We start from the raw sequence: 26,228 nt of genomic DNA on the forward strand, positions 1-26,228 counted from the left end.
ATGGAGTATGTTGTAGGAGGCTTGGCTATTGTTGGTGTGTCTGAGATGGGGATTGTGGAGATGGGTGGCAGTAGTTTTCTCTCAAATCTATAGTTAAAACACATTCAGGTCATCTGCCAATTATTTATTTCCTTCAGCATGGGAATTTAACATGCTGTAACCGGTGATATTTTTAAGAGTTTTCCACATTTGCTGGCTCATTTGTTGAGAACTGATTCCTTAGCTTTTCAGAGTAGCTTCTTTTTGCTGCTCTGATTGCCCTTGTTAATATGTTTCTGGCCTGATTTTACAGTATTCTATCGCCTGTTCTGTAGCTTCCTTTGGAGCAATATAGCTGCTTAAGTTTAGCTGTGAACCAAGGTTTATTGTTACTGTATATTCTCAGGTTTCTGGTTGGCACACATAGGTCTTCACAAAAACTGACATATGATGTTATGGTATCTGTGAGTTCATCCAAGTCTGCAGTGGTATCTTCAAATACATTTCAATCAGTGCAGTCAAGGCAAGCCTGTAGTTTTAGCTTTGCTTCCTCAGTCCAAGCCTTCACTGATTTAATTGTTGGTTTCATGGTTTTAAGTCTTTGGCTGTAAGCAGGTACAAGATGATCAGAGTGCCCCACAGCTGCTCATGTTAAGACCAATAAGCATCTTTTCATGTTGCCTAATGTTGTGATCTACTAGCAGTCAAGAAGTATGCTAAAGACTAGTGCTTAACAGCATGAAGGCACTGAAAAAGATATTCAAATATCATTATGTCTCTTTACTTACAAAGATTGGAGTAGTGCAAATTATGGTATTCTCTACAACATTCTATGGAAGTGAAAGACTGTGAAGAAGCAGAATATTATAAAGAATATGGCACTGTTTAACTTTGGTATTGGAGAAGACTCATGAGAATACTATTGACAACCAAGAAAACACATGGATCATCAACCCAGAATTTAAACTCAAGGCAGAAATGACCCTGTTCAAGTTATCTTACTTTGAACACATTGTGCAAAGAATTATCTCTCTGGAGAACTCTTAATGCTGGGGAAAATGAAAGAAAAAGAAGAGGACAATCAACAGGAAGGTGAATGGACTCAGTTATAGTGGCAATAGATGTTATCATTGAAAGAACTATTGGGCCAGGCTAGGAACAAATGGTCATAGAGAACAATCTGTCCATGGAGTGATTAAGTAGACACTGATTTCACAGCACATAATCATAATAAATCCTTTATACCTTTAAAATGAAATATAAAATGCTAATGATTATTTATCGTAATAATCCAGCAAGCTAATTAAGATCTTTTTTAAGGTGTTCAATTATGCTATTTATTTCAGATCTAAAAATCAGTGAAAGATCTACCATTGATGCTGATATATATACTATCCATTGTTGTCTTGAGGTATGCATATTTGCAGAAAGGTAATTTTGCAGTTTTCATATAAGGTATATACTTGCTAGGTAACTATCATTTTTACTGACAATGGGCTCAAGCTAGCATAAAAAAATAGTTCTGAAGTATAAAAAAAGTTTTTATTAATGTGTATGTACAAATTTACATAGCCATAAACTGGAGAAATACAAATGGCATTCAACCATAAACCATCCTTTCTTTCATTTTACAGAAAATCATTATCACTTGATTTAGATTTTTAAAAAGCAAACGGAGAATTAACTCAGACATTCATAGGTTGAATAAATATTCAGCCTGCCTTTAAACACAGTACTTCTTCTGGAATTCAATGACATGGACTTAAGAATTAAATACTGAAAAAAATTTTCCCCACTCCTCTAGCAGATATCGATCAACTGGCAGCCAATCAGATAGGGCTTAAACACAGAGTAGCATATAAATGCAGGTCTTTATGGGAGGGCACTATATTGCAACTGATCCAGGACTATGCAGGCCACTCACTTTAGTGATTGGCCAGCAATAGAATAGCAAGCCAGCAGCTTTTTATACAAACGAGTCACTTGGCTCCTTCCCTCTGAATATCCAACAGTAAAAACATGGGAGCCCCCTTCAATTCAAAGAGTGCTCAATATGGCAGCTACATAAAAGGGATTTTCCATCTTCTTTTAACTATACCAGTGAAACTAGTAGGATGTTAGAGCAGGAAAAATAGGAAGATTATTTTAATACCATTAATGAAAATGCCCAGGGGAGAAAAACGCATAATTTTGCCAAACAGAAGTGTTGGCAAAACCAGGAATGAAACAAGGGATTCAAATTCTGAAATGCTGTTTGATCTAAGTGGCAAATTACAGCTAGACACATTACAGTACTTGAGAAAGCAAGAGCAGAAATGTGGAGTAAGAAATGGAACCAGCCAAAGTGCATCAATCAGTTATTGTTATCCATTCCACCAGGGAATTAGACAGAATGGTATGTCAGGTGTCTGAAATGGGAGCTGCTTAACAAAGTATCAAGCCTAACCATCATTTCACAGGCCTATTTGCCAAAGTATATCTCCAAAAGATTCCCAAATCCAACAAAATTCTCTCTCAGGTAATTGAACTGAAATAAGTATCTTCAAAGTTACAACAGATCCAACAATAAAAGGTTCTGAACTGTACAGATATGGTTAAAAAAGCTCATGTGTTTGAAGTGTTTTTCCGCCTCTTGAGTCGAGCCCTCCAGTCTTCAGGCAAAGCCTCAAAATTGGCATTTCTTTCTGCCATTCCACTGTAAAAAGAATAAAAAGGAATATTACAATAATAAAAAAGAAACTGCAGAATATAAGATCTAAAATTGGAAGAATATTTTTCTAAGTATCACCAATTTATGAAAAAACATATCTTAAGTAATGAACATTTCTTGCATACAGTGCATATTGTTTTGTTAAATAACACAGTATGTTGAAAAGCAATTTAAACACAAAATCATCCTCCATTTTTGATGATAATACCACACGAAATAACAGATGTCCCAAGTTAGGAAAAATTGAACTGAATCAAAATATTTTAGGATGCATGCAGTTGGGTGGCAGATGTATCATGCAAGCGTCTACATACCTGATTAATTGCTGCTGTTTCCATTCTTCGATTCGCTTCTGTGACATCACTTCCCGATCTTCATCACTAGAGCTGGAGTTCTCCTCCTCATCCAATTCCCGTTGAATACTCTGCCACTTCTTCACCAGAGATGGCATCTTTGTCTTGTTTTTTTTCCTCTGTAACAAAATATTCACAAACATAAAAACTATTTATTTCCTCTTAGATGTTCCCTAATTCTAATCTGCTTTGGAAAGTTTGTATCATTAAAACACTGATAACTGGAAAAAAAAAAGATTGTTTTCTGCACATCCCTGGCTTTTAAGAAAATAATCAGCCGTTGATTTCTCATCCATAAATAAATTGTAGCCTGTGTAATGCTTTCAGGATAGGTGTGTCTCTTTGAATTTTCCCAGGACAGGAAGATGTTGAAATGAAATAATGAGATCTCCCCTTTGCTTTCATTGTCAAATGACCTCCAGAATAGTCCAAATGATCTAGAAGAATACTATGGTAGATGAGAACAAAAGCCATTGAGAGGTCGAGAATTCCCTCTGTCATCATAGGACAATCCAGATTGTCTCTATTCTGTGTCCTAATCTGAAGCCAGTTTGGACTGGAACAAGATAAGTTGCTTCCTCAAGGACAGCCCATAGTGGGGAGCTATTTGTCACCTCAGCCTGGACAAAGGCTTATGTCCAAGAGAGCCAATGATAGTCTCTTCAGAAAAGGCTGATGATGCCCTCTGTAAACAGAGTCACTTCAGAAGGTCATCAGACATTTATGACTAAGATATCTTTAATAACTTTCTGGCTAAAAGTTACAAGCCATTCTGGATAAGGATCAAGAGGAAAAGTGGTGGAACATACTAAACACTGGATAACACTGCCTATCCACCTTCGAGATCAAAAAAGGGAAACTGATCCAGTCAAAGTAAACAAGAGATTACCCAACACCCAGCTAATTAATTCTACATTGCTGATTCACAGACACATAGACACACAATATGTTTGTTTCAAACCCCCCAAAATCAGAAATTCTGAGCACCGGGCTAGTATCTCCAAGATGACTGAGATTGGACCCCCCAGGATGTTAGCTCTCATGCCAGGACACTATTTTCTCAGTACATTTTAAAAAAACAATATCCTAAAACCAACAACCAAGTTACCTGTATGAAATAGCAATAGCACTTTGACTTATATACTGTTTTATAGTGCTTTACAGCTCTCTCTAAGCAGTTTACAGAGTCAGCATCATAATTTGGGTCATTTTACCCAATGAACAAGTAATAAGATTAGCTTAGTAAAATAACACACATTTCTATTGACATAGAATGCATCCATTCAACGACAGAAAATTCAAACTTATGCACTAACCTTGCTACCTCTTCTAAGCTTTTTTGATTTCTCCAGAGGTAATGACTTTGGGACATGTGGAGGTGATGACTGAGGAGGAGGAGGAGGAGGTGGTGGTGGTGGTGGTGGCAGATGTTCTGCAGTGGCAGGTGCAGCTCCTAGTGAAGGAACTGGCTGTGTCGTGCTGGCAGGAAGTCCTCCTGAGGCACTACAGTCTGAATAGCCTATGAGAGCTGGCTGTGGTACTCCAAGGTAACTTGATTGTAAACTCACCCCGTGGGCTTGTTGGCCTGAATACACAATAACATAAAGAATGAGAAATGTCCTAACATCTCCCCCACAGTTATCAAACCAAAGCAGCACCTAAGGAATGAAACTTACTTCCACCTACTACTGACTGGCCATAAAGCACTGGACAACTTCCAATAGTTGCTGCTCGCTGCACCTGTCCAGCATTCATTTCGGAAGCTTTTCTTTTTAAAGGTTTAGCGGAAGTTGTGGATATGCTGGTCTCAGAGTTGGTCTGGAAACAGACAGAAGTCAGTCAGTTTGAGGCTTGTGAATCATACAAGCCTTTAACAAACAATTACCATAATTCTTAATACAATTGTGAAAAGCAGCTACCTGAAACAATAGACACATCACCATATGACACTTTCAACTATTACAAACAGAAGAGTCCAGCTGCCTTTTGAAAAAGCACCTTTGAGACAACAGCAACCTGGATCGTTGAGAATCTCAACAAACAGAAATGTTGGTATTATGATTGAATTACTGTACTATTGTCTACAGGATTACCCTTACGGTCAGGGGAAAAGCAGTAGCCAGAACAAAATGCCTAAGCTCAATTGCTAACTATAGTTCACCCATTCTAAAGGCACTGTAACTGCTGCCAATTTGCTATTATGCTAAGTTCAAGATACTTATATTAACATAAAAAGCATCATGGGTTAATAGTTGGATACTTTATGGAACAGCTGTTCCATACCTGTTTTGTACTTGCTCATCAATTAAGGTTTAATAGGAATATCCCTTGAGAGTGTTACTTGTACCAGTGATTTGTTAGAGACCATTTTGTTATTTATGCTCTGTACTACTGTGTTTTAACTGTTTTATTTATTTTAAATATAGAAAGGACAAATTTTGTCAACAATTTAAACATTTAAATTGTTTTAACATTTTGTAAATTAATTTTAAACACAACCTACTTTAGCATTGTTTTTAATAATGGGCGAGCTATAAAATAAACATGCTATGAATAAATGCATTGAATTGATAACAACATTTAAATTTGAGTTCATCTCCTTAACACACAAATGCTCCTTCTAAGCCCTGAATAGCATGAACCCAAGCTCTTCCTCCAACATTCATATCATTTCTTAGAAAAAAATATATATTCTTTTTCATAACAAAGTATATACCAATTCAAAAGTCTTGCTCAATGCAGCAACATCATTTACATAATTCATTTTGTATACATAGCTGATGAAAATTGAATTTACTTCCTGATATGGCTTTGGGAAGACCATACATTAAAAATGACAGAGGTCAAATTGGTTTCAAAGTGGAGAACCTTGTCTGAAGCAAGACAGACATAATTCCTGCTCCAAGAACTATTAATTCACCTGACTGTTGGCAACAGCTGGTCGAAGGAGAGGCTTTATAATAGCATCTTCCTCTGTTCCTGGTGCTGGTGGCTCTTCATCTCCCTCATCTTCCATTTCTACTTCTTGTATTTCTCCATCTTCTCCAGGAGGTGGTGGAGGGGGAGGGGGTGGTGGAGGTGATTCTGGAGGGGGTGGTGGGGGTGGGGGCATTTCTAAAGGTAAAGGGGGTTGCAGTACTGGGACAGAGGGCTGAAGAACAGTCCAAAATGGACTGAGAGGCACCAGAGAAGTAGCTCCGGCTTGACTAGAAAGTGATTCTTTAGAAACAGTACCTGAAAGAAAAAAGTCATATATAAAAGTTTTATCTAGTTTGCCTGGACATTTTATTGCTTTCTGCTATCATTTTATGGGAATTTTTGCCAATGGCAAACCTACTTCTTCTTTAATTATTTTTTAAAGAAAGAAGAGAAAATGAAAAAAAGTTGATGCTGAGGTAATATATTGATAAGTGGACAAAGTTATTGAAGTTGTCTAGTTAATGCACAATATATTGTTGATGAAAAATTAAGCAGAAAGACAAAATACATTAAGTTATTTTTGTCAATAATTTTAAAGACCTTTTGAATCTCTGTCAGTTTCCACTATTTGGTTATTCAATGATACTATTAAAAAGGGGGGAAACTGACCAAAAACATCATATTTAATTTCTAACTTCTTTGTTTTCTGACATACTCATCTTACAACAGTTCATTTATTGATTGTTACAATGGCAATGAAAAGACTTATGACCATTTTTCACACTCACAACCACTGCTGCATCTGATGCTCATGTGATCAAAATTCAGACATTTCAGTGTATTTATTCACAGCAACTTCACAGTTAGTTGTTGAATATAGTCTTTTGGGAAAAAACTGCTAATTCTTCTATAATTTCTAATTATGTCTGCAGTAATTTAACCCCTTTCTTTGTTGCTGATAATTTTTTTTTCTAACCTGATACAAATTTCCCTGATTTATTTACATGTTCAAAATTTCTTTTTAATCTTCTTTTGTAGTTCTCCCATTTCCAATAAACTTAATTGTTGCAATTATTTCATCAGCAGTTTTTCTTTTGGATTATGTGTTTTGCAGTTCTATGCCTTTGTTCCAATTCTCTAATATTGGCATCTAGTTGTTTTGTCTGTTCTCTTTTTGGATTAGTTGCTAATTCAGGCTTTGCTTATCTCCCAAATGATAGCATCTGAGATTCCTGGTGTTCTGTTTATTTTGAAGAAAATTTTCAATTCCTTTTTGCATTTTGCATAGTGGGAAAGCAGGAGATATTAAGTCCTGCCTTAGCCATGAAAATCAATTGGCTGACTTTGGACTAATCATTCTCTCTTAGCCCAACCCTCCTCACAGGGTTGTTGCTTTGGGGAAAATAGGAAGAGGAAGTATGTTGGATACGTTCACCACGTTATCTGTAAAAATAATAAAGGCAGGATACAAATAAAATAAAATAAAATAAAATCTGTAGGATCTTGTCATGGAGTAGCAATTGTATTACTCATCTTCCATTTGACAGAATTTTTTCCCCAGAATGCAATGTTATTAGAACTGGATCATGATCAGCATATATCATTGCAAGAATCTGTACTTCTTTAATGGATGATTTTGGAACCTTGGGACATAACCATTCTGGAGTACAACTGATGTCTTGTTCAGCAGTAGAAAGTATCTCTGTTGGAATTTACAGACTCCTATCAATGCCAATTCATCTATATATTGGAATACCTTTTCTGAAAGCTTTTCACCTTTCTCTCCTTGAAATAATTTGTCCAAATTCAAATCTAACTCTCCACATAGATTTACGGGGATAAATATTTCACCTTGTTTCATTTCTGTTAACACATGGAAAAAAATCTTTTAAAAATTGTTCTTTATTTTTATTTGGAGTGCAGATGGAGGCATATATGGAGATATCTTATCTTCTTTCCAGTTTCAAAATTAAAATCTTCCCCACTTTAGTCTTTAAACTGATGCAATATCTGTCAAACTGGTAATGTGATATTGCTATTTCATTTTTCTTGGGTTTTCCAGTGACTACATAGTCTTGTCCAGTTTCCTTTGCTTTAATATATGAGCATGTACTGTTTTTGTGTGAGCTTCTTCACCTCCAATATTAAAAAAAACCTCCAAATAACCAGTGCCCAAACTCTAAAATTAAACTGACAGAATTCCAGCAGAAAGAAATCGGGCTTCGTATATATCTGATGGAGATATGTATGATGCATGAACAATGATGAAAATGATATCCTAGTTTACATACAAAGGAATATTATACATTATGCATTCTTATTTCAGTTTAGCTTTGAATGTACGGATGAATACTTAGGCATACTTGTCCTTAAGCAACTACCCTTCTGTGTTAAATATGGTCGGTCCCCTCTCTAAAAACGGTCACCCCCAATTAGTTTTCTTCAGCAAAACATCCAGGAGTGTACCTGTAGCATTATCAGTAGATTCCTCACCAGACTCAGTTTTCTCCTTCAATGCTTGTTTGGGAAGAGCTTCTGCTTTATTCTCTAGGATTTGTCCTTCCTCCTCCTCCTCCCCATCTGGGAACTCCCACTGGGATTCTCCTGACTGCTCGTTAACATAGAAATAGCGTCTATGATCCCTAAATCACAAGAAAGAAAACAAAGCTTTACTCTCCTCACCCCCCACACTGACACAATAATCTGGTCCTATCCTGCGACAGTGGAGTGCTCTCACAGGAAGAACCTCTTATAAAAGGACTGCTGTTCACAAAGGCAACAAACAGCTTTGAGGAAGAATTGGCAAGGTCAGCTTGCTCCAAACTGTTTGTGGTGCTGGCTCTGTGATCAAAGCCCTGACCCCCTTGCTCCAAGAGTAGGGGGTGAGCGAAACAACTCGCTTGCGGCTGAATTGAAATTTTTAAAGGCTGTGTGAGGAAATAGACTTTAAGGGTAGTCTCAGGATTCATTTCCTTCCAGAATAGCAAAAGAGAAACAGCCCAATTTATGAAAGATGGCTGCTCCCATGGACTGCTGCAGTCACATGTATGATACTCTTGGTGTCAGACATAGTGAATGGCTACTGAGAGGGAGAGGATCTGGGAGCTGAAAAACAAAAGAGCAAAGATTTCAAATAAACAAAAATAATCAAGAAAGCCAAAAATAAGAAGAAATAGTTTGGTCTGACCTGCTGGCAGGAGATAGTTATCTTGTTCTTCGTTGAGATCCTCAGGCAGTGAGCTTTCCATAAGGACACAGACGTTACTTGGGAGCGTAGTTCCTGAGATCCTGCAATGTGCACAGAGCTCTCGCATGCGCGACCCCCCAAGCCCGCCCTCCTTAGCGCATTTACATTCGAGAGTAAACACCAGCTCTGTCCAATCGCGGAATCAAATCCATTTCAATACACTTAACATAGACTTTATATTTCTCCAATTTTTGTGGCTGGCTCAAAATCTGTATGTGCCAGAGGCTCTTTGCCCGCTCAGCACCGCTAAGTGCAGCTGCTCTCAGTCTCCAGACAGATGACGGCAGGTCGGTAGGTGGTGATGATCACAAATCATGTCTGAGATGTCAAAGGTGAAAGGTGAAAAGGGGAGAAGAGTGCGTACCTGTCCCAGTGGCAGGACCAGCCTTTAGGGGCGGCGTTTATTTCATATTGTTTTAGCTGTTCAGCTGCATCTTGTAATTTGCGTTTGAGGTAATTTCCTTGGAGAGCACCTTCCCGCCAATCTGCAATTCGAGTCTGTCGAAGAGAGATAAAGACACAGAATAATGAAAAATTTGCAGACAACTGGCCACATGTATTCCATATTCTGCTAAACTCTAGAATTTTATACAGTGCTAAGCCCCTAGAATAGGAAGCAGCAGTAAAGATAAAGCTTGTAATGAATTATAAAGATTACATAACATACATTATGTCCACAAATAAAATATTGTCTTAAATAAATCCAGAAGCTGGTGGGGAAGGAAGGGACAAGGGAAGAGAAATAGAGACTGCTATTCATGCCATGGGACTTGAACTTCCTAAATTCTTGTCACACCACAATCTTTCCATGTATATGGCTTCCTATATTCCATTGTTTCTTTTTAATAAAAGGTAAACCTTGGTTACCTCAGTCTGCAACAGTAGCATGTGGAAGTTAGAGATCGACTGTCTACTGATGCCCAAAAACTCCAGCTTGCTTATCAACATATTGGCCAGCTCTCCAATCTGAAACTGCCAAAAGTAAAGCAAGCAAGAGGTCAAGTTTTGGTTTGTTAGTCATAACATAAAAGACTATTGCAATGCTGACTCTGAACTGTACAAAGATCCATGATCTGAATAGTAAATCTCAGCTGAAAAAAATTGTGACTAATGAGGACCAGAGTTGAGCCAATCAATCTTAGCCAAATATTTTTAAAAATGTATTGTCCTGAATCTTATTGCCCATGTACTTTTATTTTATCATGATGGGATAATTTAAGATCTTATCTAGTTTTAAATATGTACAAATAAGTAATCATTATGTCCAATGCAAACTTTTTCACCTACTTTGCACAAAAATGCTGTTATTTCATTATTCAGTATTGACAGTCACAAAAGCTGAAATGCTTAAATAAAAGGATAAGTCTGTATGCTTCTCATTATTAATAAATACTTCCTGTTATTAAGACTGCCTACTTCTTGTTAGAACTTGCATTACACCTTCACATATCAAATGCCATTTTTAAAAAAATTCCTGTAACTTTTTTGGATGCAGCACAGACTATGTCTAGAAGTATTACCAAAAGCACAGTTAAAAATAATTAAAATTTAAAAGATTCAGAGGTATTCTATGAAATAATCAATACTAGATTAAGTACCAACAATGACTTAAGGACAAATACACATGCACACATAAAAAGACAGAGAGGTTAAAAGAAAGTTCAGTCCATAAGCTACATCACTACAAACACTCAGATAGGCTTATTTATTCTGTGCTTAAATTTGAGGTTGTAAATGATAATACTTGCATAATTTCAGGTCGTATAACTCTTCTTAATGATATGAAAATGAATGATCACTGTGTGTCAGGAAAACAAGATTTGCAAATGATATACCTAAGTACTTGACTATAATATTTTAACTCACACACCTTTAAGTCCTGCTCTTCGTCTTCTACCTTGAAACCCCCTTGTGTTTTCACTTTGTCTTGAAATTCTTCCATGTCTGGTCCATGGCCCAAGCTGTCATCAGCTGTTTCTGGTTCTTCCTTCATGGCTGAACAGAAAACAAGAGTAGAGACTATATATCTTATTCTCTACTTTCATTGTCTACGGTCACAGGATATAAGGATCACAGAACCAAAGAATGTAAATTACGTCCTTGTAATTTAAACCAGTTCTTTCTTGTCCTATCTTCTGAAATGACTAGAACCTTAAACAACCTTTTTGATATTTGAAAACAACTGCAATGTTTGATTTCCCTGAAGCTTGTTTACTTCTGCTTATTATTCCAGCCTATCAAAATCTTGACTGTATTCTCTAAGGTGGCTGTTATTCCCTCAATCTTGTGTTGTCTGCAAATGTGATGATCGCATATTTAACTCTGAAGAGCACAGGACCTAGAATGGAGCCCTGAAGTATAGCATTGGGTATTTCTCTCCAGCTTGAAAAATGCTCATGGGATACTATTGTTCAAGCATCTGTATATCTATCTAAAAGTAGCATAGAAACTTTGACAAATGTTTTACTGAAGTCAAGACTCTGCCCAATGCATTCCACTGGTCAACTAACTTGCTGGGGAAAGGAAATTAGTACCAAAGTTAGCTTTTGCAAAGTAATACATGTTTTAATAAATGTTTACAAGCTGAATATTTCAGTAATATGTCCCAGAGTTTGCTTGGTACCAATTTCAAGATGACATGTAAATAACTATGTTTCCCTTCCTTTTTTAAAAAAATGTATGTACAAAATCTGCCCTTTTCTACTGCTCTGGAACGTTGGTAGCCTGTTCTCCATGATTCTGCAAAGTTCACATACGTACAAAAATAACATTTGCAAGTTCCTTTGAGGTGCTGTCTGACTGTGTTTGAGTCCCTTTAAACAGATTTCCTTGGGAAAAAGAGTAAGAAAAAGAATTGAGAGGTTCTTCCATTTCTGTGCTAGATATTCCTCTATCTTTTGGGAGGATTCTTACTGCTGTTATTCTTCCCCAAGCATTCCCTCTGCCCAATTTAAGAATTCCCTATCTTTCCTTAAACATCTTTCTTTCAGAATAATTTGGAACAGACATAAGCAACTAAGATTAACCAAAGATCTGAAAAGAATCTTACCAGTTTCTCCAGGCTCAGGACTCTCTTGGCCTGTTTTGCTAGACCCTCGGCTGGTGGATTCAGGACTAGCAACTCCAAACAGCTTCCATTTCCCTTGCTTTGGTAACAACCGCCGTGTTAGATCTGATTGACTTGCATCAGAAAGTGGACTGGAGCCTGAAACACTCCCATCACCTTCTTCCAAAGCTCGTAATTCTGCCTATAAAAATGAAACATTTTAGTATTGGAGAATTCATTCATTCATTGCTCCTGCCTTCAATAATTAAAGACTGTATGTGCAGAACACTCTATTATATAATCATTTTCCTCATTATTTTTGCTCTAAGCCTCACTTTACTTTTCGTATCAACTGCTGTCTAATTGGCCATATCCACTACTTGTTTGTAAATCTATAATTACTTCCCCCGCCCCAAAGACAGTGAATTTGATCAGTATAACATTTTTTTTTCCAACCAGGAATTTGATTTTCTATAGAAGAGAAAATATTTAAAATGTCAAGTTGAATTGTAAAACAACTAACCACTATGGATAGTAACTATAATAATGTAGTACACAAACTCTCAGTAGAATGAAGAAAGCACATTATACATATATAGCTTCCACAAAAATATGTATCATCTTTGATTTGGAGAAACAGGTCTAAATATGTTTTTGGTATTTTATTGCCAAGGATCTGTATCTTAAAAGATAGAATTGATAACAGTTTTCTCCTAGAAGGAAAATCTAACACACATTTTGTTTAAATGCCAAATAACACAACAGCAAGTTAATCCAAAATGGGATTTCCCTTTGTAGAATAATGGAAAGATGTTATAGCTTTTCCTTCAATGCAGTTATCTCCAAGTACATCCTTTTCCTCTGAGACAAAATAATTTCTGCATAACCTACCTTCTTCCTCTCCAATACCATTTCCAGTTCCAGAGTGTCCTGCTCTTCTTCTTCCTCTGCACTTTCTCCTGATTGCACCACACTACACAGGTCTTCCTGAGACGGATCTTCCCCAATATCATGAACACCTTCCAGCGGCTGATCAGAAATGGCTTTTGTTTGTTCTGCTGTCACATCGTCCTCCATCAACGGCTCCACCTCTTCTTTACAAATAACCTTCCGCCTCCAGCGCTCCTCTTCCTCCTTCACTACCTCAGGAAGCAAAGGAGCCAGCAGAGATGCAGCCACTCCCTTTTTCTCTTCTTCGCTGCTTGATAGTGCCTGGATGCCTTCATTCACCTCCTGTGAAGTTAAGAAGATTTTTCCATCCAAATGTTAACTTCTTCAACTATGCCTGACAAAACATTCAAAATCACATTCTAAGAACTACTAGAATACTTGACAGTAAAGAGACAATCAAGTATTTCAGACAAAGATCACAAACCGCACTTGCAGTATTTAGCTCTGGCACTCTGCTCTCTCGGCACTCTCCAGTCACTTTGGACAGTTAGATGGGGGACGTACATTTAATAAATAAGTATATCACCCTCCTGAATTTCTATATTGAGTTGTGTTCTTTTTACCATATTCATTCAAAGCTTGAAAATGTAGTCAGAAGATTAACAATGCAGAAAACCCAGAAATACCAGTGTAGAATTTCTAATTCTAATCCCACTTTCGGCATGAAAGCCAGCTGGGTAACCTTGGCCAGTCTCTCAGCCCAATTCATTTCACGGGATGGTGGTTGTGAGGAAAATAGGAGGAAGGAACATTATATATGTTTGCTGCCTTGAGTTATTTGTAAAAACAATAAAGGTGGATTAAATATCTAATTAAATAAATAAATACTTTTATCTAAAAAGTCTTAGCAGGCCTAGGAAAGAAGACTGGAACCGAGTCTGAATTGTGAAGTCCTTGTTGTATCTGTATACCAGCATTTCTCAAAATCTGGTGTGTGTGTGTGTGTGTGTCTGAAAACGGACAGGATTTGTCAGAGGACCTTTCTAAAGTTTATTAGTTTAATAAAAAAATATAGAATGCAAAGCAACCTAAGAATCCCAGCTCCACCAACAGTTTCTTAAAATGTTTGAATATATCAAGTTAATAACTATTATTTCAGTAGGCCTGTATTGGAAAGTGACAAAACCAACTTGCAGCCTACCAATCTTTTGCACATTGCAACGCTTAAAGAACAGTTTAAGAGAAGCTGATTTAAGATGAAGTATTTTTCTTTCCCTCCCAATTTTACAGAATGAAAGTGGCTACTTCAAAATTAAAACCAGATTTCAGAAATGATGCAGAAGCAAGCAGCTCAGCCCTCCTGTTAAAAAGATGATTGGAGAAGATTCCCAAATTATTATTTTTTATGGTTGTAAAGTTCTATCAAGAGTTTCATGGAAAGATATACTCATGCATACTATTATTTGAAGTATTATACTCATTTATTGCTTAACTCTTACCCCAATGAAATCATTTCTGTTGGGGAAATCACAGAAATTCATGTTAACATTTTAGGGTCATGGCATCACAGAATTTGTTAACGTGATAGCATGTAACATTTAGCTATAAATTCTTAGCAACCTAGTTTATGTTAAGTTGATATTCTACAATATTAAGTACTCCAAAGTGTGAACTATCCATTCTTGATCTGAAAAAAGAAATCAGACATATATACAATCTTGAGGAAAGAACAAAACAGCGGACACTTTTTATGGAAAGGGTTTATTCAAATTGACACTGACCTTTCTCAGCTCACGTTTTGAAAGAATTGTCCTACGTCCAATATTACCAGCAGCAGGAGCAGCAATGGTACTACTAGTACCACCTCCACCTTTCCCCTGAGAACTGATATCTGTAGCCACCTGGTAGCTTTCATCAGACTCTGTTGCAGAACTAACAAAAGAGCAGTTTTAGTAAAAGTTTAGCTTAAAAAAACAAATCCAAATTAACTTCAGAAATTATTCACTTCTTTAATTTTACCTGTGTTGGTAATGTTGGAGATTCTGGACTTGTGTTGCAAGATACTGAGGTAGTTCCCAAGTAACTTCATTCGTTTGTATGTTCCAGTAATAATAGCAGCCTGTGTTTTCGTCCCAAACTTCTTGCCAGTCTCCCATTTCTACTTCCACTGTGGGAAAAACCAAATACCCATGAGCAATTTTGCTCTTCTTTATTAATCAGCAAATAATTACAGACTATGCCCGTGATGGCGAACCTATGGCATGCGTGCCACAGGTGGCATGCAGAGCCATTTGTGCAGGCACGTGAGCCCCAGGCAAACTTACCTCACTGCACATGTGCGTGCCTCCCAGCTGATTTCTGGCCCGTTTGAGGCCTTTTTCGGCCTCCCAGAGGCTTGAGGGAAGCCTCTGCAGCCTTTGCAGGCCGAAAAATAGGCCTGTTTCATCACGTCCTGTATTTCCAGAAATACCGGAAGCTGGGAGGCACAGTGCAGGTAAGGGGGCAGTTGGGGGAGGGGTGGGGGGTGGGGTGCGTGCGCATTGCCTTCTGGGTGCTGGCATGCAAGCGAGCACAACATTTTGGGCACAGAAGCCCAAAAAGGTTAGCCACAACTGGAATATGCTATTGAGCATCTCCACATTTCTCCATACACATATTTTAAACAGGAATTGCAACTGAATTTGCTCCATATCTCTCCCATTCCCCTGTTTCTTGAGTAAATCCCAAATTGTTAAACAAGACAAAATTCATAAATTGCTTTTAATAATCTTTCAATTTCACAGCACAATTTCATAAAACTCTCTGCATTCAGCCTCATATAAAAACACCAAGTATTCTTAGTTAAAGAGAACAAAGGACTTCAATCAGTTTTATATACTAGCAGATTTTATCTGAATAATCTTTGACAGGGATAAAGAGATGGGTTAATAATCCAGAAGACAGAAACAAGATCCAAAACAATAAATTAGAAAAAATTGATTGGAAATTGGAAATCGATTGGAAAAATATGAAGTTCTTGTTTTAGGAAAAATAAAGCAAAGTAACAAACAAAGGATGGAGGGGATATCTGGTTTGGCAACAGTAGATGTGAAAATGATCTTGAAATCATAATTGATGACAAGCTGAATATGCAGGTTAACACAGCTGCTAAAAATGCAGATGCAATTTTAAGCTGCATCAGTAGAATTATAGTTACCAACTCGTGGAAAATAAATTAACTGGATCCCATCTCAAGTATTGGGTCCAGCAATAAGCACACTTTTAAAGGATTCAAACAAATTGATGAAAGTATACAGAGAACAGCAGTGTTTATTAGGGGGATTGGTAACTAAATCTTAGAAGGCAAGGTAGAGAGACTTAAATATATTATGTTCTTAGAAAAAGTGACCTGAGTTGACAGGAGCTCTTTATAGTCCAAGAATGCACTATACAGATTAATAGCCTTAAATCATAGGAAGTGCAATGAACAGGAAGATAGATCTAATGGCTTAAGTGATCCGCCCAATATTATCATCTATGAATAAACTAGCTCACCTCCTGCCAATGAGCACTGAGTGTCATATTGCCATGCAGCTACTTGGTCTGTTCCATTTGAAGTTACCAAAACCTGACTGGCAGCAGACTCCTTCGGTTCTGGCCGTGGAGGAGTTGGCGGTGGAGCCATAGTTGGCATAGCGGCCTCATGAGGTTGGGAAGGAGCGGTAATTGCATCTATCTCCTTGAAAAAGTAAAAGAACATTTATTTAATGTCAATCTAGAAGAGAAAATGCTCAAAATGTTTGAACAGCTCCTAAAAACATTATGCCTCAGATGGTTTCTCTTTTTTCTTGTCTGTTGTAAAGTACTACTGTGAATTTGTTTTTATCTTCTACACTGGTTCAAGGGCTAAATCAATTAATGAACCAAAATAACATTCCTACTAACCGCTAGGAAATTAGCCAGAGTACTATCGATGTCTGTTGAATTATTTCCATTTGCATCTGCAGATTGTGCTGCTTTCTCGGTCATCTCACTGTCCTCTTCATCACTGTCTGCATATGTACCAAGCAAACACAAACCACCTAAAAGAAAAGTCAACATTATCACATCTGGCATTCCACAATAGCAACACATTATAATTATCCAAACAGAAAAATTCAATGTCTGAATTTTTTTACAGGTCCTTATATTTAGCCAGACAGCTTATTACACACAACTCCCCAGCAGTAATTTCATAATTGATTTATAAAATGCCTGAAATAGACTTAATAGTTCTACTACTATAGTTATTTAGTTCTACTATCTACTATCTATAGTTCTATTATAGTTTAATAGTTCTACTATGATACCAAATGCTTTTTCTACCAAACCTGAATCCTGAAGATAGTTTCAATTTTTAAGCATGAATCATACTAAGCCTCAACCTTTCAAGCCCCAATTTTATAGTCCCAGTAATTTTTCCAAACTGTATCTTAAAAAATTAGCTGAAAACCCACAGCATGAGTTTTTGTATGTTTAAGCAAAAAAGTAGAAACGAACTTTTAAATCCTTCGCCCCAAAAAAGGATAAAACAAGTTTAACTCTGTTGGAAAATTAGTACTATATTACCAACCATTCTTTTTAAAAAGAAGCCCTCTTCCCCTTATAAAAAGAAAAAAAAATGAAATTATAGCTTCTGTCTGCAAAAGAATGGTCCATACATACCTCCATTCAGCCATGATTTACTTAACCTTGGTTAATTGTAAAAATGTATGCACATCTAAGCCAAATTTACAAATAACAATGGAGTTTACCCAACATGCTAAACCAAAACAATGCAAATTACATTATGATTTTATATGCCAGTGCAGTGTACCTGTTAATATTCATGCAGGAGTGGAAAGATCACTCTCAGTCATGGAAACTTACTGGGTGACTTGAGACAATTATCCTCACTCAGCCCAAACTACCTTAAAAGGTAATTGTTGTGAAAGTAAAATGAAAGTAGATCCCCATGTAAAAACCACATTGACTCCTGGAGAAAAGTTTATACATAAATCTAACACATAAATAAAATAATGTGTAGAGAGTAATACTGTTTATGGCTTCACTTATGTTTGCTCTTATGTAAAAAGAGTGAAAATGCAATCTTTTCATCTAAGTCATATGAAATATGTTACAGCAACAAAGTCAAATTTAGGATATGATTGGGGAATGCTAAGAACTACATCAGCAAATCAGAATTTTGCAGATTCTTGAATTAATGCCGCTGATACAAGTTTTAGCTCCTTGCAAAGAAAAAAAATGTGTTGATGGCTAGAATTGAATTTTAAATAATGTTGCTGTCACCAAAATAATAAACTGATATTGTGATAAAATTGTGTGAAATAAATTTTGGGAACTTTTTCAGTGTTACATATTTTATTCCTAGTCGACATACTATAGATGCTTCTCATGGGTTTTAATCTTGCTCTTCTTTCATGCATAACATTTCTTTTGATTTAGATTTAGGTATTATGCTTTTCTGTATTGCTGTACACTATCATGAATCCTTTGGAATTAGGACAAATTATAAATTTTGAAAAATAAAATACATATTTGACAAATTATATTGTGAACATTAATATTATGAAGGTTTCAAAAATCTGATGGAAGACTTATATTTTTTAAAATTGTTACTATATAATAAAAAATTACAAAGAATCTTTTTTCTGATTTTTTTAAAAAGGAAAATAATCTTCATTTTAATCAATTCAGAAAAATAACTCCAGTATTTAATCTGTAAAAATCCTGTAGTGTATCCAATCTGATTTACACAAATCAGAGTTTAGAAACAGTTTACAGTTTGGATTGATAGCAACTAGATTGCTGGGATTGTTGTCATTAAATAAAATGGTTGTAAAGTGCAATGCTACATGACTGCCTTGCTTAGTGACAGCAATCCCAGGTACCGTCATTAGCCCAGGACTGCAAGGGTTAAATGAATAGAGTCAGGAGTCCTAGACAAGAAGAAGGGAGGGGTACATGGAGTATGGAAAGCCTGGTGAAAGTTATGGATGTGCTGGTGAGGGCCATGGACAGGCACTGGGGCAGACTAGTAAGGGTTGCAGGCAGGCATTGGGCAATGTGTGAGCCAGTGAGGACAGCAGATGAGCACTGGTGGCTATGGAGCTCCATAGCGGACTCCTCTGGGGAAAAATAAATGGGAACAATTTGTGACCTTTCCTGCCAGCTTCCCCACTGACTTTTCTTCTGGAAAACTGGCAAGGAAATTTGCACATGGCAATTACAGCTCGTTGCAATGCTGTAATCACAAGCAAGTCTTCAAAATCATGTGACTGTGGACATATTGCACAGACGGCAATTTTGCAGACCTGTTGTTAGTCCCCTTCATTTATAATTTTCAATGGTCACTGATTGAGTGGTCATAAACTGAGGACTACCTGTATGACTCTAATGGAAAGATGTAAGACAAAAAGCTAAATAAGTAACATTTAAAAATGTGTTGTATGCAAACAGTGTGATCCTTGTAACTATAGCTTCATATTATAAATGGAATTGAGAAATATTGTACCTGTTGGCTTGACTGGTACAGGACCAACTGGCATGTTAGCCTGAGGAGGATTTGAGGCTATTTTGGGGGCCTCTTCAGTTACTTCAAATTCATCTGGAAAAAGTAAACATAAATACTTCAAAAATATACTAACTATAAAATATAATAAAACATGCATTGGTGGTGTCAGGAAGGGAAACAGGCTTCCTTCCTCGATCTCTCAAGAAAAGTAACAATTAAAGGCATAAAAGCAAAGGAACTTATTATTAACAATATGGTAGTAGTTTTAACTACTTTTTTTTTCCAGTCATGGCCGACTCTTGGCAAGTTTATAAGCAAGCACTGCCAAAGCTATATTGTTAAACATAGCTTCTTTCAGTTGCTGGCTGTTCATTTTTGTAACACACATACAACAATACAAACACTCACACACACAGTTTAAAAAAAATATCCAGAATTGCATGAGTAGTAGTAATGAGGACTGCAGGAAAACAAGGAATTCAAATTGAGACAAGGAAAAACCATTAACAAATTATTCCATTGCTTTCCTTCAAGAAACTTTCAAATGTATCTTAGTTCTCTCCACCAATGGAATAAATAAAGTCCGTTTTAGAGCCAAATGATTGTCTTCAATGATTTTACTATTGCAAAAATCACAGGAAGAGTAATTTATTTAGATTTATTTTTTTATTTCAAAACATCTATACTTTTACTGCTCAACTATTTCAGTCGGCTTCTTTCAGCTACAAATGCTAAAATGTGAAAAATGCACATGCCTAGGTAATGATTTGCTTTTAACTCTGGCTATAGATCATATCTATTGTGCATGAGTATATTTTATTTTTATCCTTTTTTTAATGCTCTGTCCTGGTTGACTGAAGCTGCCTGTCACTTATGTAGCGTTTGGTATGATTTTAGCACAATCTCTTGGAACCTCCCCCCCCCCCGCCCCATTTTTAATAGACTTTTCACACTGGGCATCAAGTCATGGGAAGATGATGAAGATAGTCCATCACTTGCCTTTACTTAAGATAAAAGACTGACTCTTTGACCATATTTCTGACAGTGAAACTTATGGTTTTAATTACTGATTTTATTTTCATTCTTATTTTTTTAATGCTCTGTCCTGGTTGACTGAAGCTGCCTGTCACTTATGTAGCGTTTCGTATGATGTTTGCACAATCTCTTGAAACCCCCCGCCCCATTTTTAATTGTAAGTGCTTCTGGATTTCCCTTAGAACCTAAAGTGCAAGGCATGAAAAAGCAAGTTATAATCCCCACTTCCGACGTTTTGAATAATGTCCCAAGATACCGCCATCAACTGCCCCCCATCATTATTTGCCCAGGGGTCATTCCGGTCCAGTATCACTCCAACCAAGGCCATCCCGCATCTCCAGGCGCATCATCCCGCCGGGGAGAGGCTGGGCTAAAGGGGATCCCTGTCTGGTTTAAAAGTTTGACAGCCTTACTGGAATGCCTGAAGGAAGTTACCTTCTCCCCAAAGGACGTTTCCCATCGGCAAAGCGAGCCCCATCGCCGGCGGCCGGGTTAGGTAGGCTAAGTTAAGGAAGGCTGCAAACACACTTGGGCTTCCTGAAGCTCCTCGCCAAAACAGCGACCAAGGCGCCCATTGTTGTCGTTTGACGAGCAAGCGTTAATACACGCGGCAAAAGGCAGGACGCAGCTCTGCGCTCACAACCGCCCGAAGGGACCGGAGAGGAAGGACTAGGCAAGGCCGGGGGAAGCCCTAACCCGCAATCGCTTTCATTAGGGGCGGCCGGGGAAACGCTCTCTCTCTCTTTTCCCCACCCCGCCCTACCTTACCCCAACCGCAAAGCATGTAGGCCGCACCGCGCGGTGGCAGCCGACAAGTCCGCCGACGCCCTCACCCGCTTCTGACGCCGAGTCCCCGTCCCCCGGCGCCGCTTCTTCCCGTCCCCCACGAGGCCCCGGCGGTGAGAGTTGCAGGATCGGGCGGCGCCCCACCGGCGCTGCCCGCGATTTTTTCCCCATCGGAGGCAGCGTAGCGCGCCTCTCCTGGCAGACCAGAGGCCCGAGAAGGGTCGAAGCGAGCGCAGTCTTGGCCTACCACTGGAGGCGGGGCGGCGGCGGCGGGGCGCAAGGAGAGTCGGGATGATGAGGCGGAGCTTGCGCCGCCCGCCGGGCGCCGGAGAGGGCGGGGTGTGGTTTGAGGCCTTGCGCAACGAGAGGCCAGGGGTTCGGGGACAGCGGCGCTCCGCTTGCATTCTCCGCCTTGTCCAGCAGCGCGCCCAAGGCGCGTACGAAGGCTTCCAGTCCCGTCTGCCAAGTTGAATGGAAATCTCCACGTAAACAAAAGGGACACGGTAACGTAGGGCTGCGTAGCAGGGTGATTAATTGCAGCAGTTATTGTTCTCCATGTGGTCCTCATAATAGGGCCGGGAGGGGAGGAAATAAACGCGTGCGATTAGCCCAAACCCTCCCGCTAAATTTCATAGCTTCCAAGTGGGAGCGTTTAAATCCTGCTCCTTGTAAAACAATTAATTGGCTGTCTGATGTTATTCCACCATCTAGAGAGCTGCTTTTTTCCCCTTCAAATTCTATTGACAAACGGACGTTACAGCAACGATCTTGTAACTTAATACGTTGGATTGGCCAATATTTTTCTAAAATCGGGTAATCGTTAGCACCAATAACTTATTATTTGCAGATAAAGTTGGTTAAGGATACTAGTGATCCTTGATCTAAAGACCACAAAAACAGAATCTGGTTTACTGAGCAAAGTAACTTTTAACCAAGGTGCCACAACAGCTTTGGTCAATGACTGCAATCCTGGCTCTGCTAGTTGCTGTTAAGCAGATGGAGTGAAATCCTTCCACATGCAGAAGAAAGTTCATGTGCTAGGCTGTGTAGAAGGGAACTTGTGCTCTGGGCTAGAAAGACAGGCAGGTTAAAGATTCAAGCTTTGTTACTGCAGCTCTATTATGAATGTCCACCTCCTGTTCTCTTCACTATAAATGTAGGAGAGAAAATACTTAGGCAGGCAGTAGCAGCTTATCTCTACCAGTTTCTCCATTGACTTTCTGGGGAAGCCTGCATATGGCAATCACATGATGGAGCACTTGGCAGCTGAATATAAGTGCAAAGGTGCTTTTTCAATAGGCAACTAAACTTTCTGTTTTTTCTTTGAAGAAATTTTGCTTCTCATCCAAGAAACTTCTTCAGCTCAGAGTTAAAGAAATGTCTTGGATGAAAACCTAAACTTCTTCAAAGAAAAACCAGAAAGTCCAGTTGCCTCTTGAAAAACACCTTTGGGACAACCATGACCTGGATGACTGACAATCTCCACAGATGTAAGTGCAAATAGATTGTCATGCCTTTCATTCATGCAGTAATTTGACAGACTCTGCTTACCAAGGAAAATAAGTGAGCATGGAATGTTGCAAGTATATCGGATAGTTGAAGAAGAGTATTGAAAGAATATCTGAAGGATATTTAAGAAGATACATTGAAGCTAGTATACCATGAAGTCCTACTGAGTACTGGAGAGACCCAATTGGCTTACAAGAAAGATCAAATGAAGAACAGAAAAGAGGCATGGGAAGATAAAGCATTACAAAGCCAGTACATTTAAAAAAATAGCCGGTAAACCTCATAATAAGACCTGGCAATGGCTAAGAGCAGGAAAGTTGAAGAAAGGGGCTAATTCTAGCTGCATAAGAACAAATGCATACAAAGCCAGAATTGAGACAGCAACAGATAGCAAATGTCACCTTTGCAAAAAAGCTGACCAAATAGTGGACCACCTGGTTAGTTGCTGCAAGTAGATTGAACCAACTGACTACAAACAACCATGACAAAGTAGCAATGATAGTATATTGGAAGATCTGAAAGAAATACCATTGGCCTGCAAGCAAGAAATGGTGGGACCATGGATAGAGAAATTAATAGAAAACGAAGAAGCTAAAGTGCTCTGGGATTTAAAAGAATTCAAATAAATGGGCACCAGGTACAAAACTTGCTAGACTTAACAACTGTCTTTAAGACAGACAAAAATGTCTGAATAGTGGATGACAGATTATGACAAAAGAAAGCAAAGGTAAGCCTTGAGTACAATCCCAATCCAATAATATGAGCCTTGGGTGCAATCCCAAAACAACTAGAATACCACTTGAATGTTAGCAGCATTGTCAAATTTACCGTCAATTGCAAAGGCAGCTTTACTCAGAACAGCTTACCTCCTGCGCCAGTACTAGTTACACCATCACATATCCACTTATTCCAGGTCGTCGGGAAGACTTGATAGGTGGATTAAAAATGCCAAATCCAGTATGAACATTTGCCTGAGGGGGCAATGAACTATGGACCAACATTTCAACTAAGCATATGGTTGAATCCACTCTGCAGGCTGTAAGCATCTGCTCAGAATTCAATTATTATGGTATTTCAAACACTATCCAAATACACTTTGAGGGGGTTTAACATACTATAAAAAAAGCATGTGTAGTTTCTGAGTGAACCTTTTTTTTCTGAAAAGCTGTGCTTCTGATGTTATGGTGGTGTATTTTTCCTGAAATGTCAAAATGAGAAAACAGTTCCAAAGAGATCAGTTAAATAGTTGTTTTCTATTCTTTCTTTCTTGAGAATATTGGTTCATACTTTTTATTTGCTTTTTTAAAACAAACTTTTTTCTTCTTTAACAATATAAAATTTAAATATTTATTTTGTTGTTAAAATTAATCTAGAAATTTAAAACAAATCATTTTATTAAAGGTAATTCAAAAACTGTTACAATAAATAAAACCATTGTTAGTGCCCATACATGGTACAGAACAAAGGAGATCATACAAAGTATTTCAGTAGAAAAAATGTAGGAACATGCAATATACAAACAATTTTTCATTACAGGTAATTACTGCCATCCAGCTTAATACAGACTGAAGCGTAATTCAATTCAGCATCCCCCATACTAAAAAAGGTTCACCATTCCCTAATAGGGAATGTTTTAAGTATTATGAAAAAATAGAATTTATAATAATAGCACCACCAGCAGTGCATAGGACACCCCATGATCCCAATCAGTCCATGCAAAGCAAATGCTTTACATATGCCAGTTACACATAATAATTTAAAGCAGCATTTTCCAGCCATAGCAATTTCCAGATGTGTGGACTTTAAATACCAGAATTCAGTCAATTTATCTTTTGATGAGAATTCTGGCAATTGAAGTCCACACACCTGAGAGTTGTCCAGGTTGAAAAGTCCTGGTTTAAAGCACAGTTTTTGTAATTTTGTCCCAAGGGCCTCCAGGCACAAGGTGATTTTGAGAGGTCACACTCAGATCAAGACTGATTGCTAGTTTCGACAATAAAGAAGATGAACCCTAGTTGCCTTATCAACCTGCTTTTGGTAGACTTCTAATTTGTCACGCACTTTCTGATAAAGCTGAAAGAGAAAAACAGCATAATCCTTTTAGGAACATTGGAAAGATGAAGACTGGAAAAAAAAATAGAATTACCCTTTGATAGGATTACACCTCTATTCTTTTTCCTTAGACACTACTGCCTCCTGTAATTACTTATAATCATGAAAAACTGTTATAAAAGTATTAAGTAAAATATACAGAATCTTTCTTTGATTCTCAGCAATTTACCATACAGTTAAAATGCAAATTTTCCTCACAAGGAGAAAGCTAAAGGAACTGCATATAGGTGCAGGAACTGGCTAATTGTAAAGATACAGTACAAACTATGAAACCCTTTCGTGATGAGGGAAGAAGAAAAACTATAGGCTAACTAATTTTTATGACGCGTACTGATTCTCCCAAGTAGAAGAATTTGGAGTATAATCCTATCTGTTTTAGTATACTTTCTACCAAAATTTGGCAGGATATTTGGATGTGTGAATTTTAATATAACTGAAACCCAGCAAGGACATAGTTGTAACATGTATTTGTAAACATTTAGCTACAGTTGAATTCTACTGATCAGCAATAATTCAACATATACAGTAATGAATGTGATTAGATTTTTAGACTTTTTATCTTGAAATATACATAAGTTTCACTACATGAATTTAGTCCTTTTGGCTTAAGGAACCACAATTAAAGTAGGAAAATTAAAAATAATTATTAATCTCCATTTTATCTAAACTGAAACATGTTTGGTAACTTTAGAATAAGCTAGGATATTAAAGCAATTTAAAAGCTTTAGTTCCTTAGTGCTCCTCTAAAATCTCAAATAAAGCCTCTGTATATTCAGATTATATAACTCATTGAATGTACATCCTTTCATTTATTAATTCAGTTTTAAAAGCAAATTAAGTATGTAATAAAAGCCTTTTTGATTTAATAGGCAAATTCTACTTTTTGTAGCTTTACTTACCATTGTGTTATGATGATTGGTTGTGTTTTCTCCTAGTACCTGAAGAAGTTGGTCAATTGCTGAATAGGGAAGCCAGACAATTGGAGTTGTAGCTGATAATGGGAACTATAAGGAAAATGGTATTATTAATATTAATTAAATGTATATGCTGTCCAAATGCCAATAATCTGGGATTTTGAATGCTTTTCAACTTCAACTAAAAAAGAAAAA

General features: G+C 37.6%; 2 protein-coding genes across 6 annotated transcripts in view; both read right to left on the bottom strand.

Moving 5' to 3' along the window:
- Positions 1 to 1,499: 1,499 nt before the first annotated feature.
- Positions 1,500 to 21,776, bottom strand: FNBP4 (formin binding protein 4). Of its 4 annotated transcripts, none has more exons than XM_026707892.2 (17): positions 21,546 to 21,776; positions 19,678 to 19,770; positions 17,070 to 17,206; positions 16,680 to 16,863; positions 15,165 to 15,312; positions 14,927 to 15,077; positions 13,146 to 13,487; positions 12,258 to 12,456; positions 11,079 to 11,203; positions 10,076 to 10,180; positions 9,573 to 9,706; positions 8,455 to 8,603; positions 5,963 to 6,276; positions 4,719 to 4,860; positions 4,359 to 4,627; positions 3,004 to 3,161; positions 1,500 to 2,674 (listed from the first exon to the last, which is right to left on the bottom strand). In XM_026707892.2, the coding sequence occupies exons 1-17, from the start codon at positions 21,667 to 21,669 to the stop codon at positions 2,584 to 2,586; spliced, it is 2,865 nt and encodes a 954-aa protein (XP_026563677.1). In that variant the 5' UTR covers positions 21,670 to 21,776; the 3' UTR covers positions 1,500 to 2,583. The 4 variants fall into 4 exon arrangements, with proteins under 4 accessions (XP_026563677.1, XP_026563676.1, XP_087776774.1 ...); XM_026707891.2 differs by having other exon boundaries at positions 8,428 to 8,603; positions 21,546 to 21,775; XM_087920648.1 differs by lacking the exon at positions 10,076 to 10,180.
- Positions 21,777 to 24,383: 2,607 nt separating this feature from the next.
- NUP160 (nucleoporin 160) overlaps positions 24,384 to 26,228 on the bottom strand; it is a 34,846-nt gene continuing 33,001 nt past the window's right edge. For both annotated transcript variants that reach the window (XM_026707949.2, XM_026707948.2), the window contains exons 35-36: positions 26,019 to 26,123; positions 24,384 to 25,080 (exon numbers count right to left, since the gene is read on the bottom strand). In XM_026707949.2, the coding sequence (XP_026563734.1) occupies positions 24,991 to 25,080; positions 26,019 to 26,123 (195 nt within the window). In that variant the 3' untranslated portion in view covers positions 24,384 to 24,990. The remainder of the gene's footprint in view (positions 25,081 to 26,018; positions 26,124 to 26,228) is intronic.

This window comes from Pseudonaja textilis, chromosome 1, assembly GCF_049901715.1.
Source record: "Pseudonaja textilis isolate UNSWEBS1 chromosome 1, rPseTex1.2, whole genome shotgun sequence".
NCBI lineage: Eukaryota > Metazoa > Chordata > Lepidosauria > Squamata > Elapidae > Pseudonaja > Pseudonaja textilis.

What these genes read in the sequence shown, in the direction of transcription:
- FNBP4 (XM_026707891.2), bottom strand. Translation starts at nt 21,669, where the DNA reads ATGGGGAAAAAATCGCGGGCAGCGCCGGTGGGGCGCCGCCCGATCCTG. An exon ending in ATCTACTGATAATGCTACAG is followed by an intron (nt 6,277 to 8,427) that starts GTACACTCCTGG and finishes TTTTTCTTTCAG; the next exon opens with GTACTGTTTCTAAAGAATCA. An exon ending in CAGCTGTTGCCAACAGTCAG is followed by an intron (nt 4,861 to 5,962) that starts GTGAATTAATAG and finishes GTCTGTTTCCAG; the next exon opens with ACCAACTCTGAGACCAGCAT.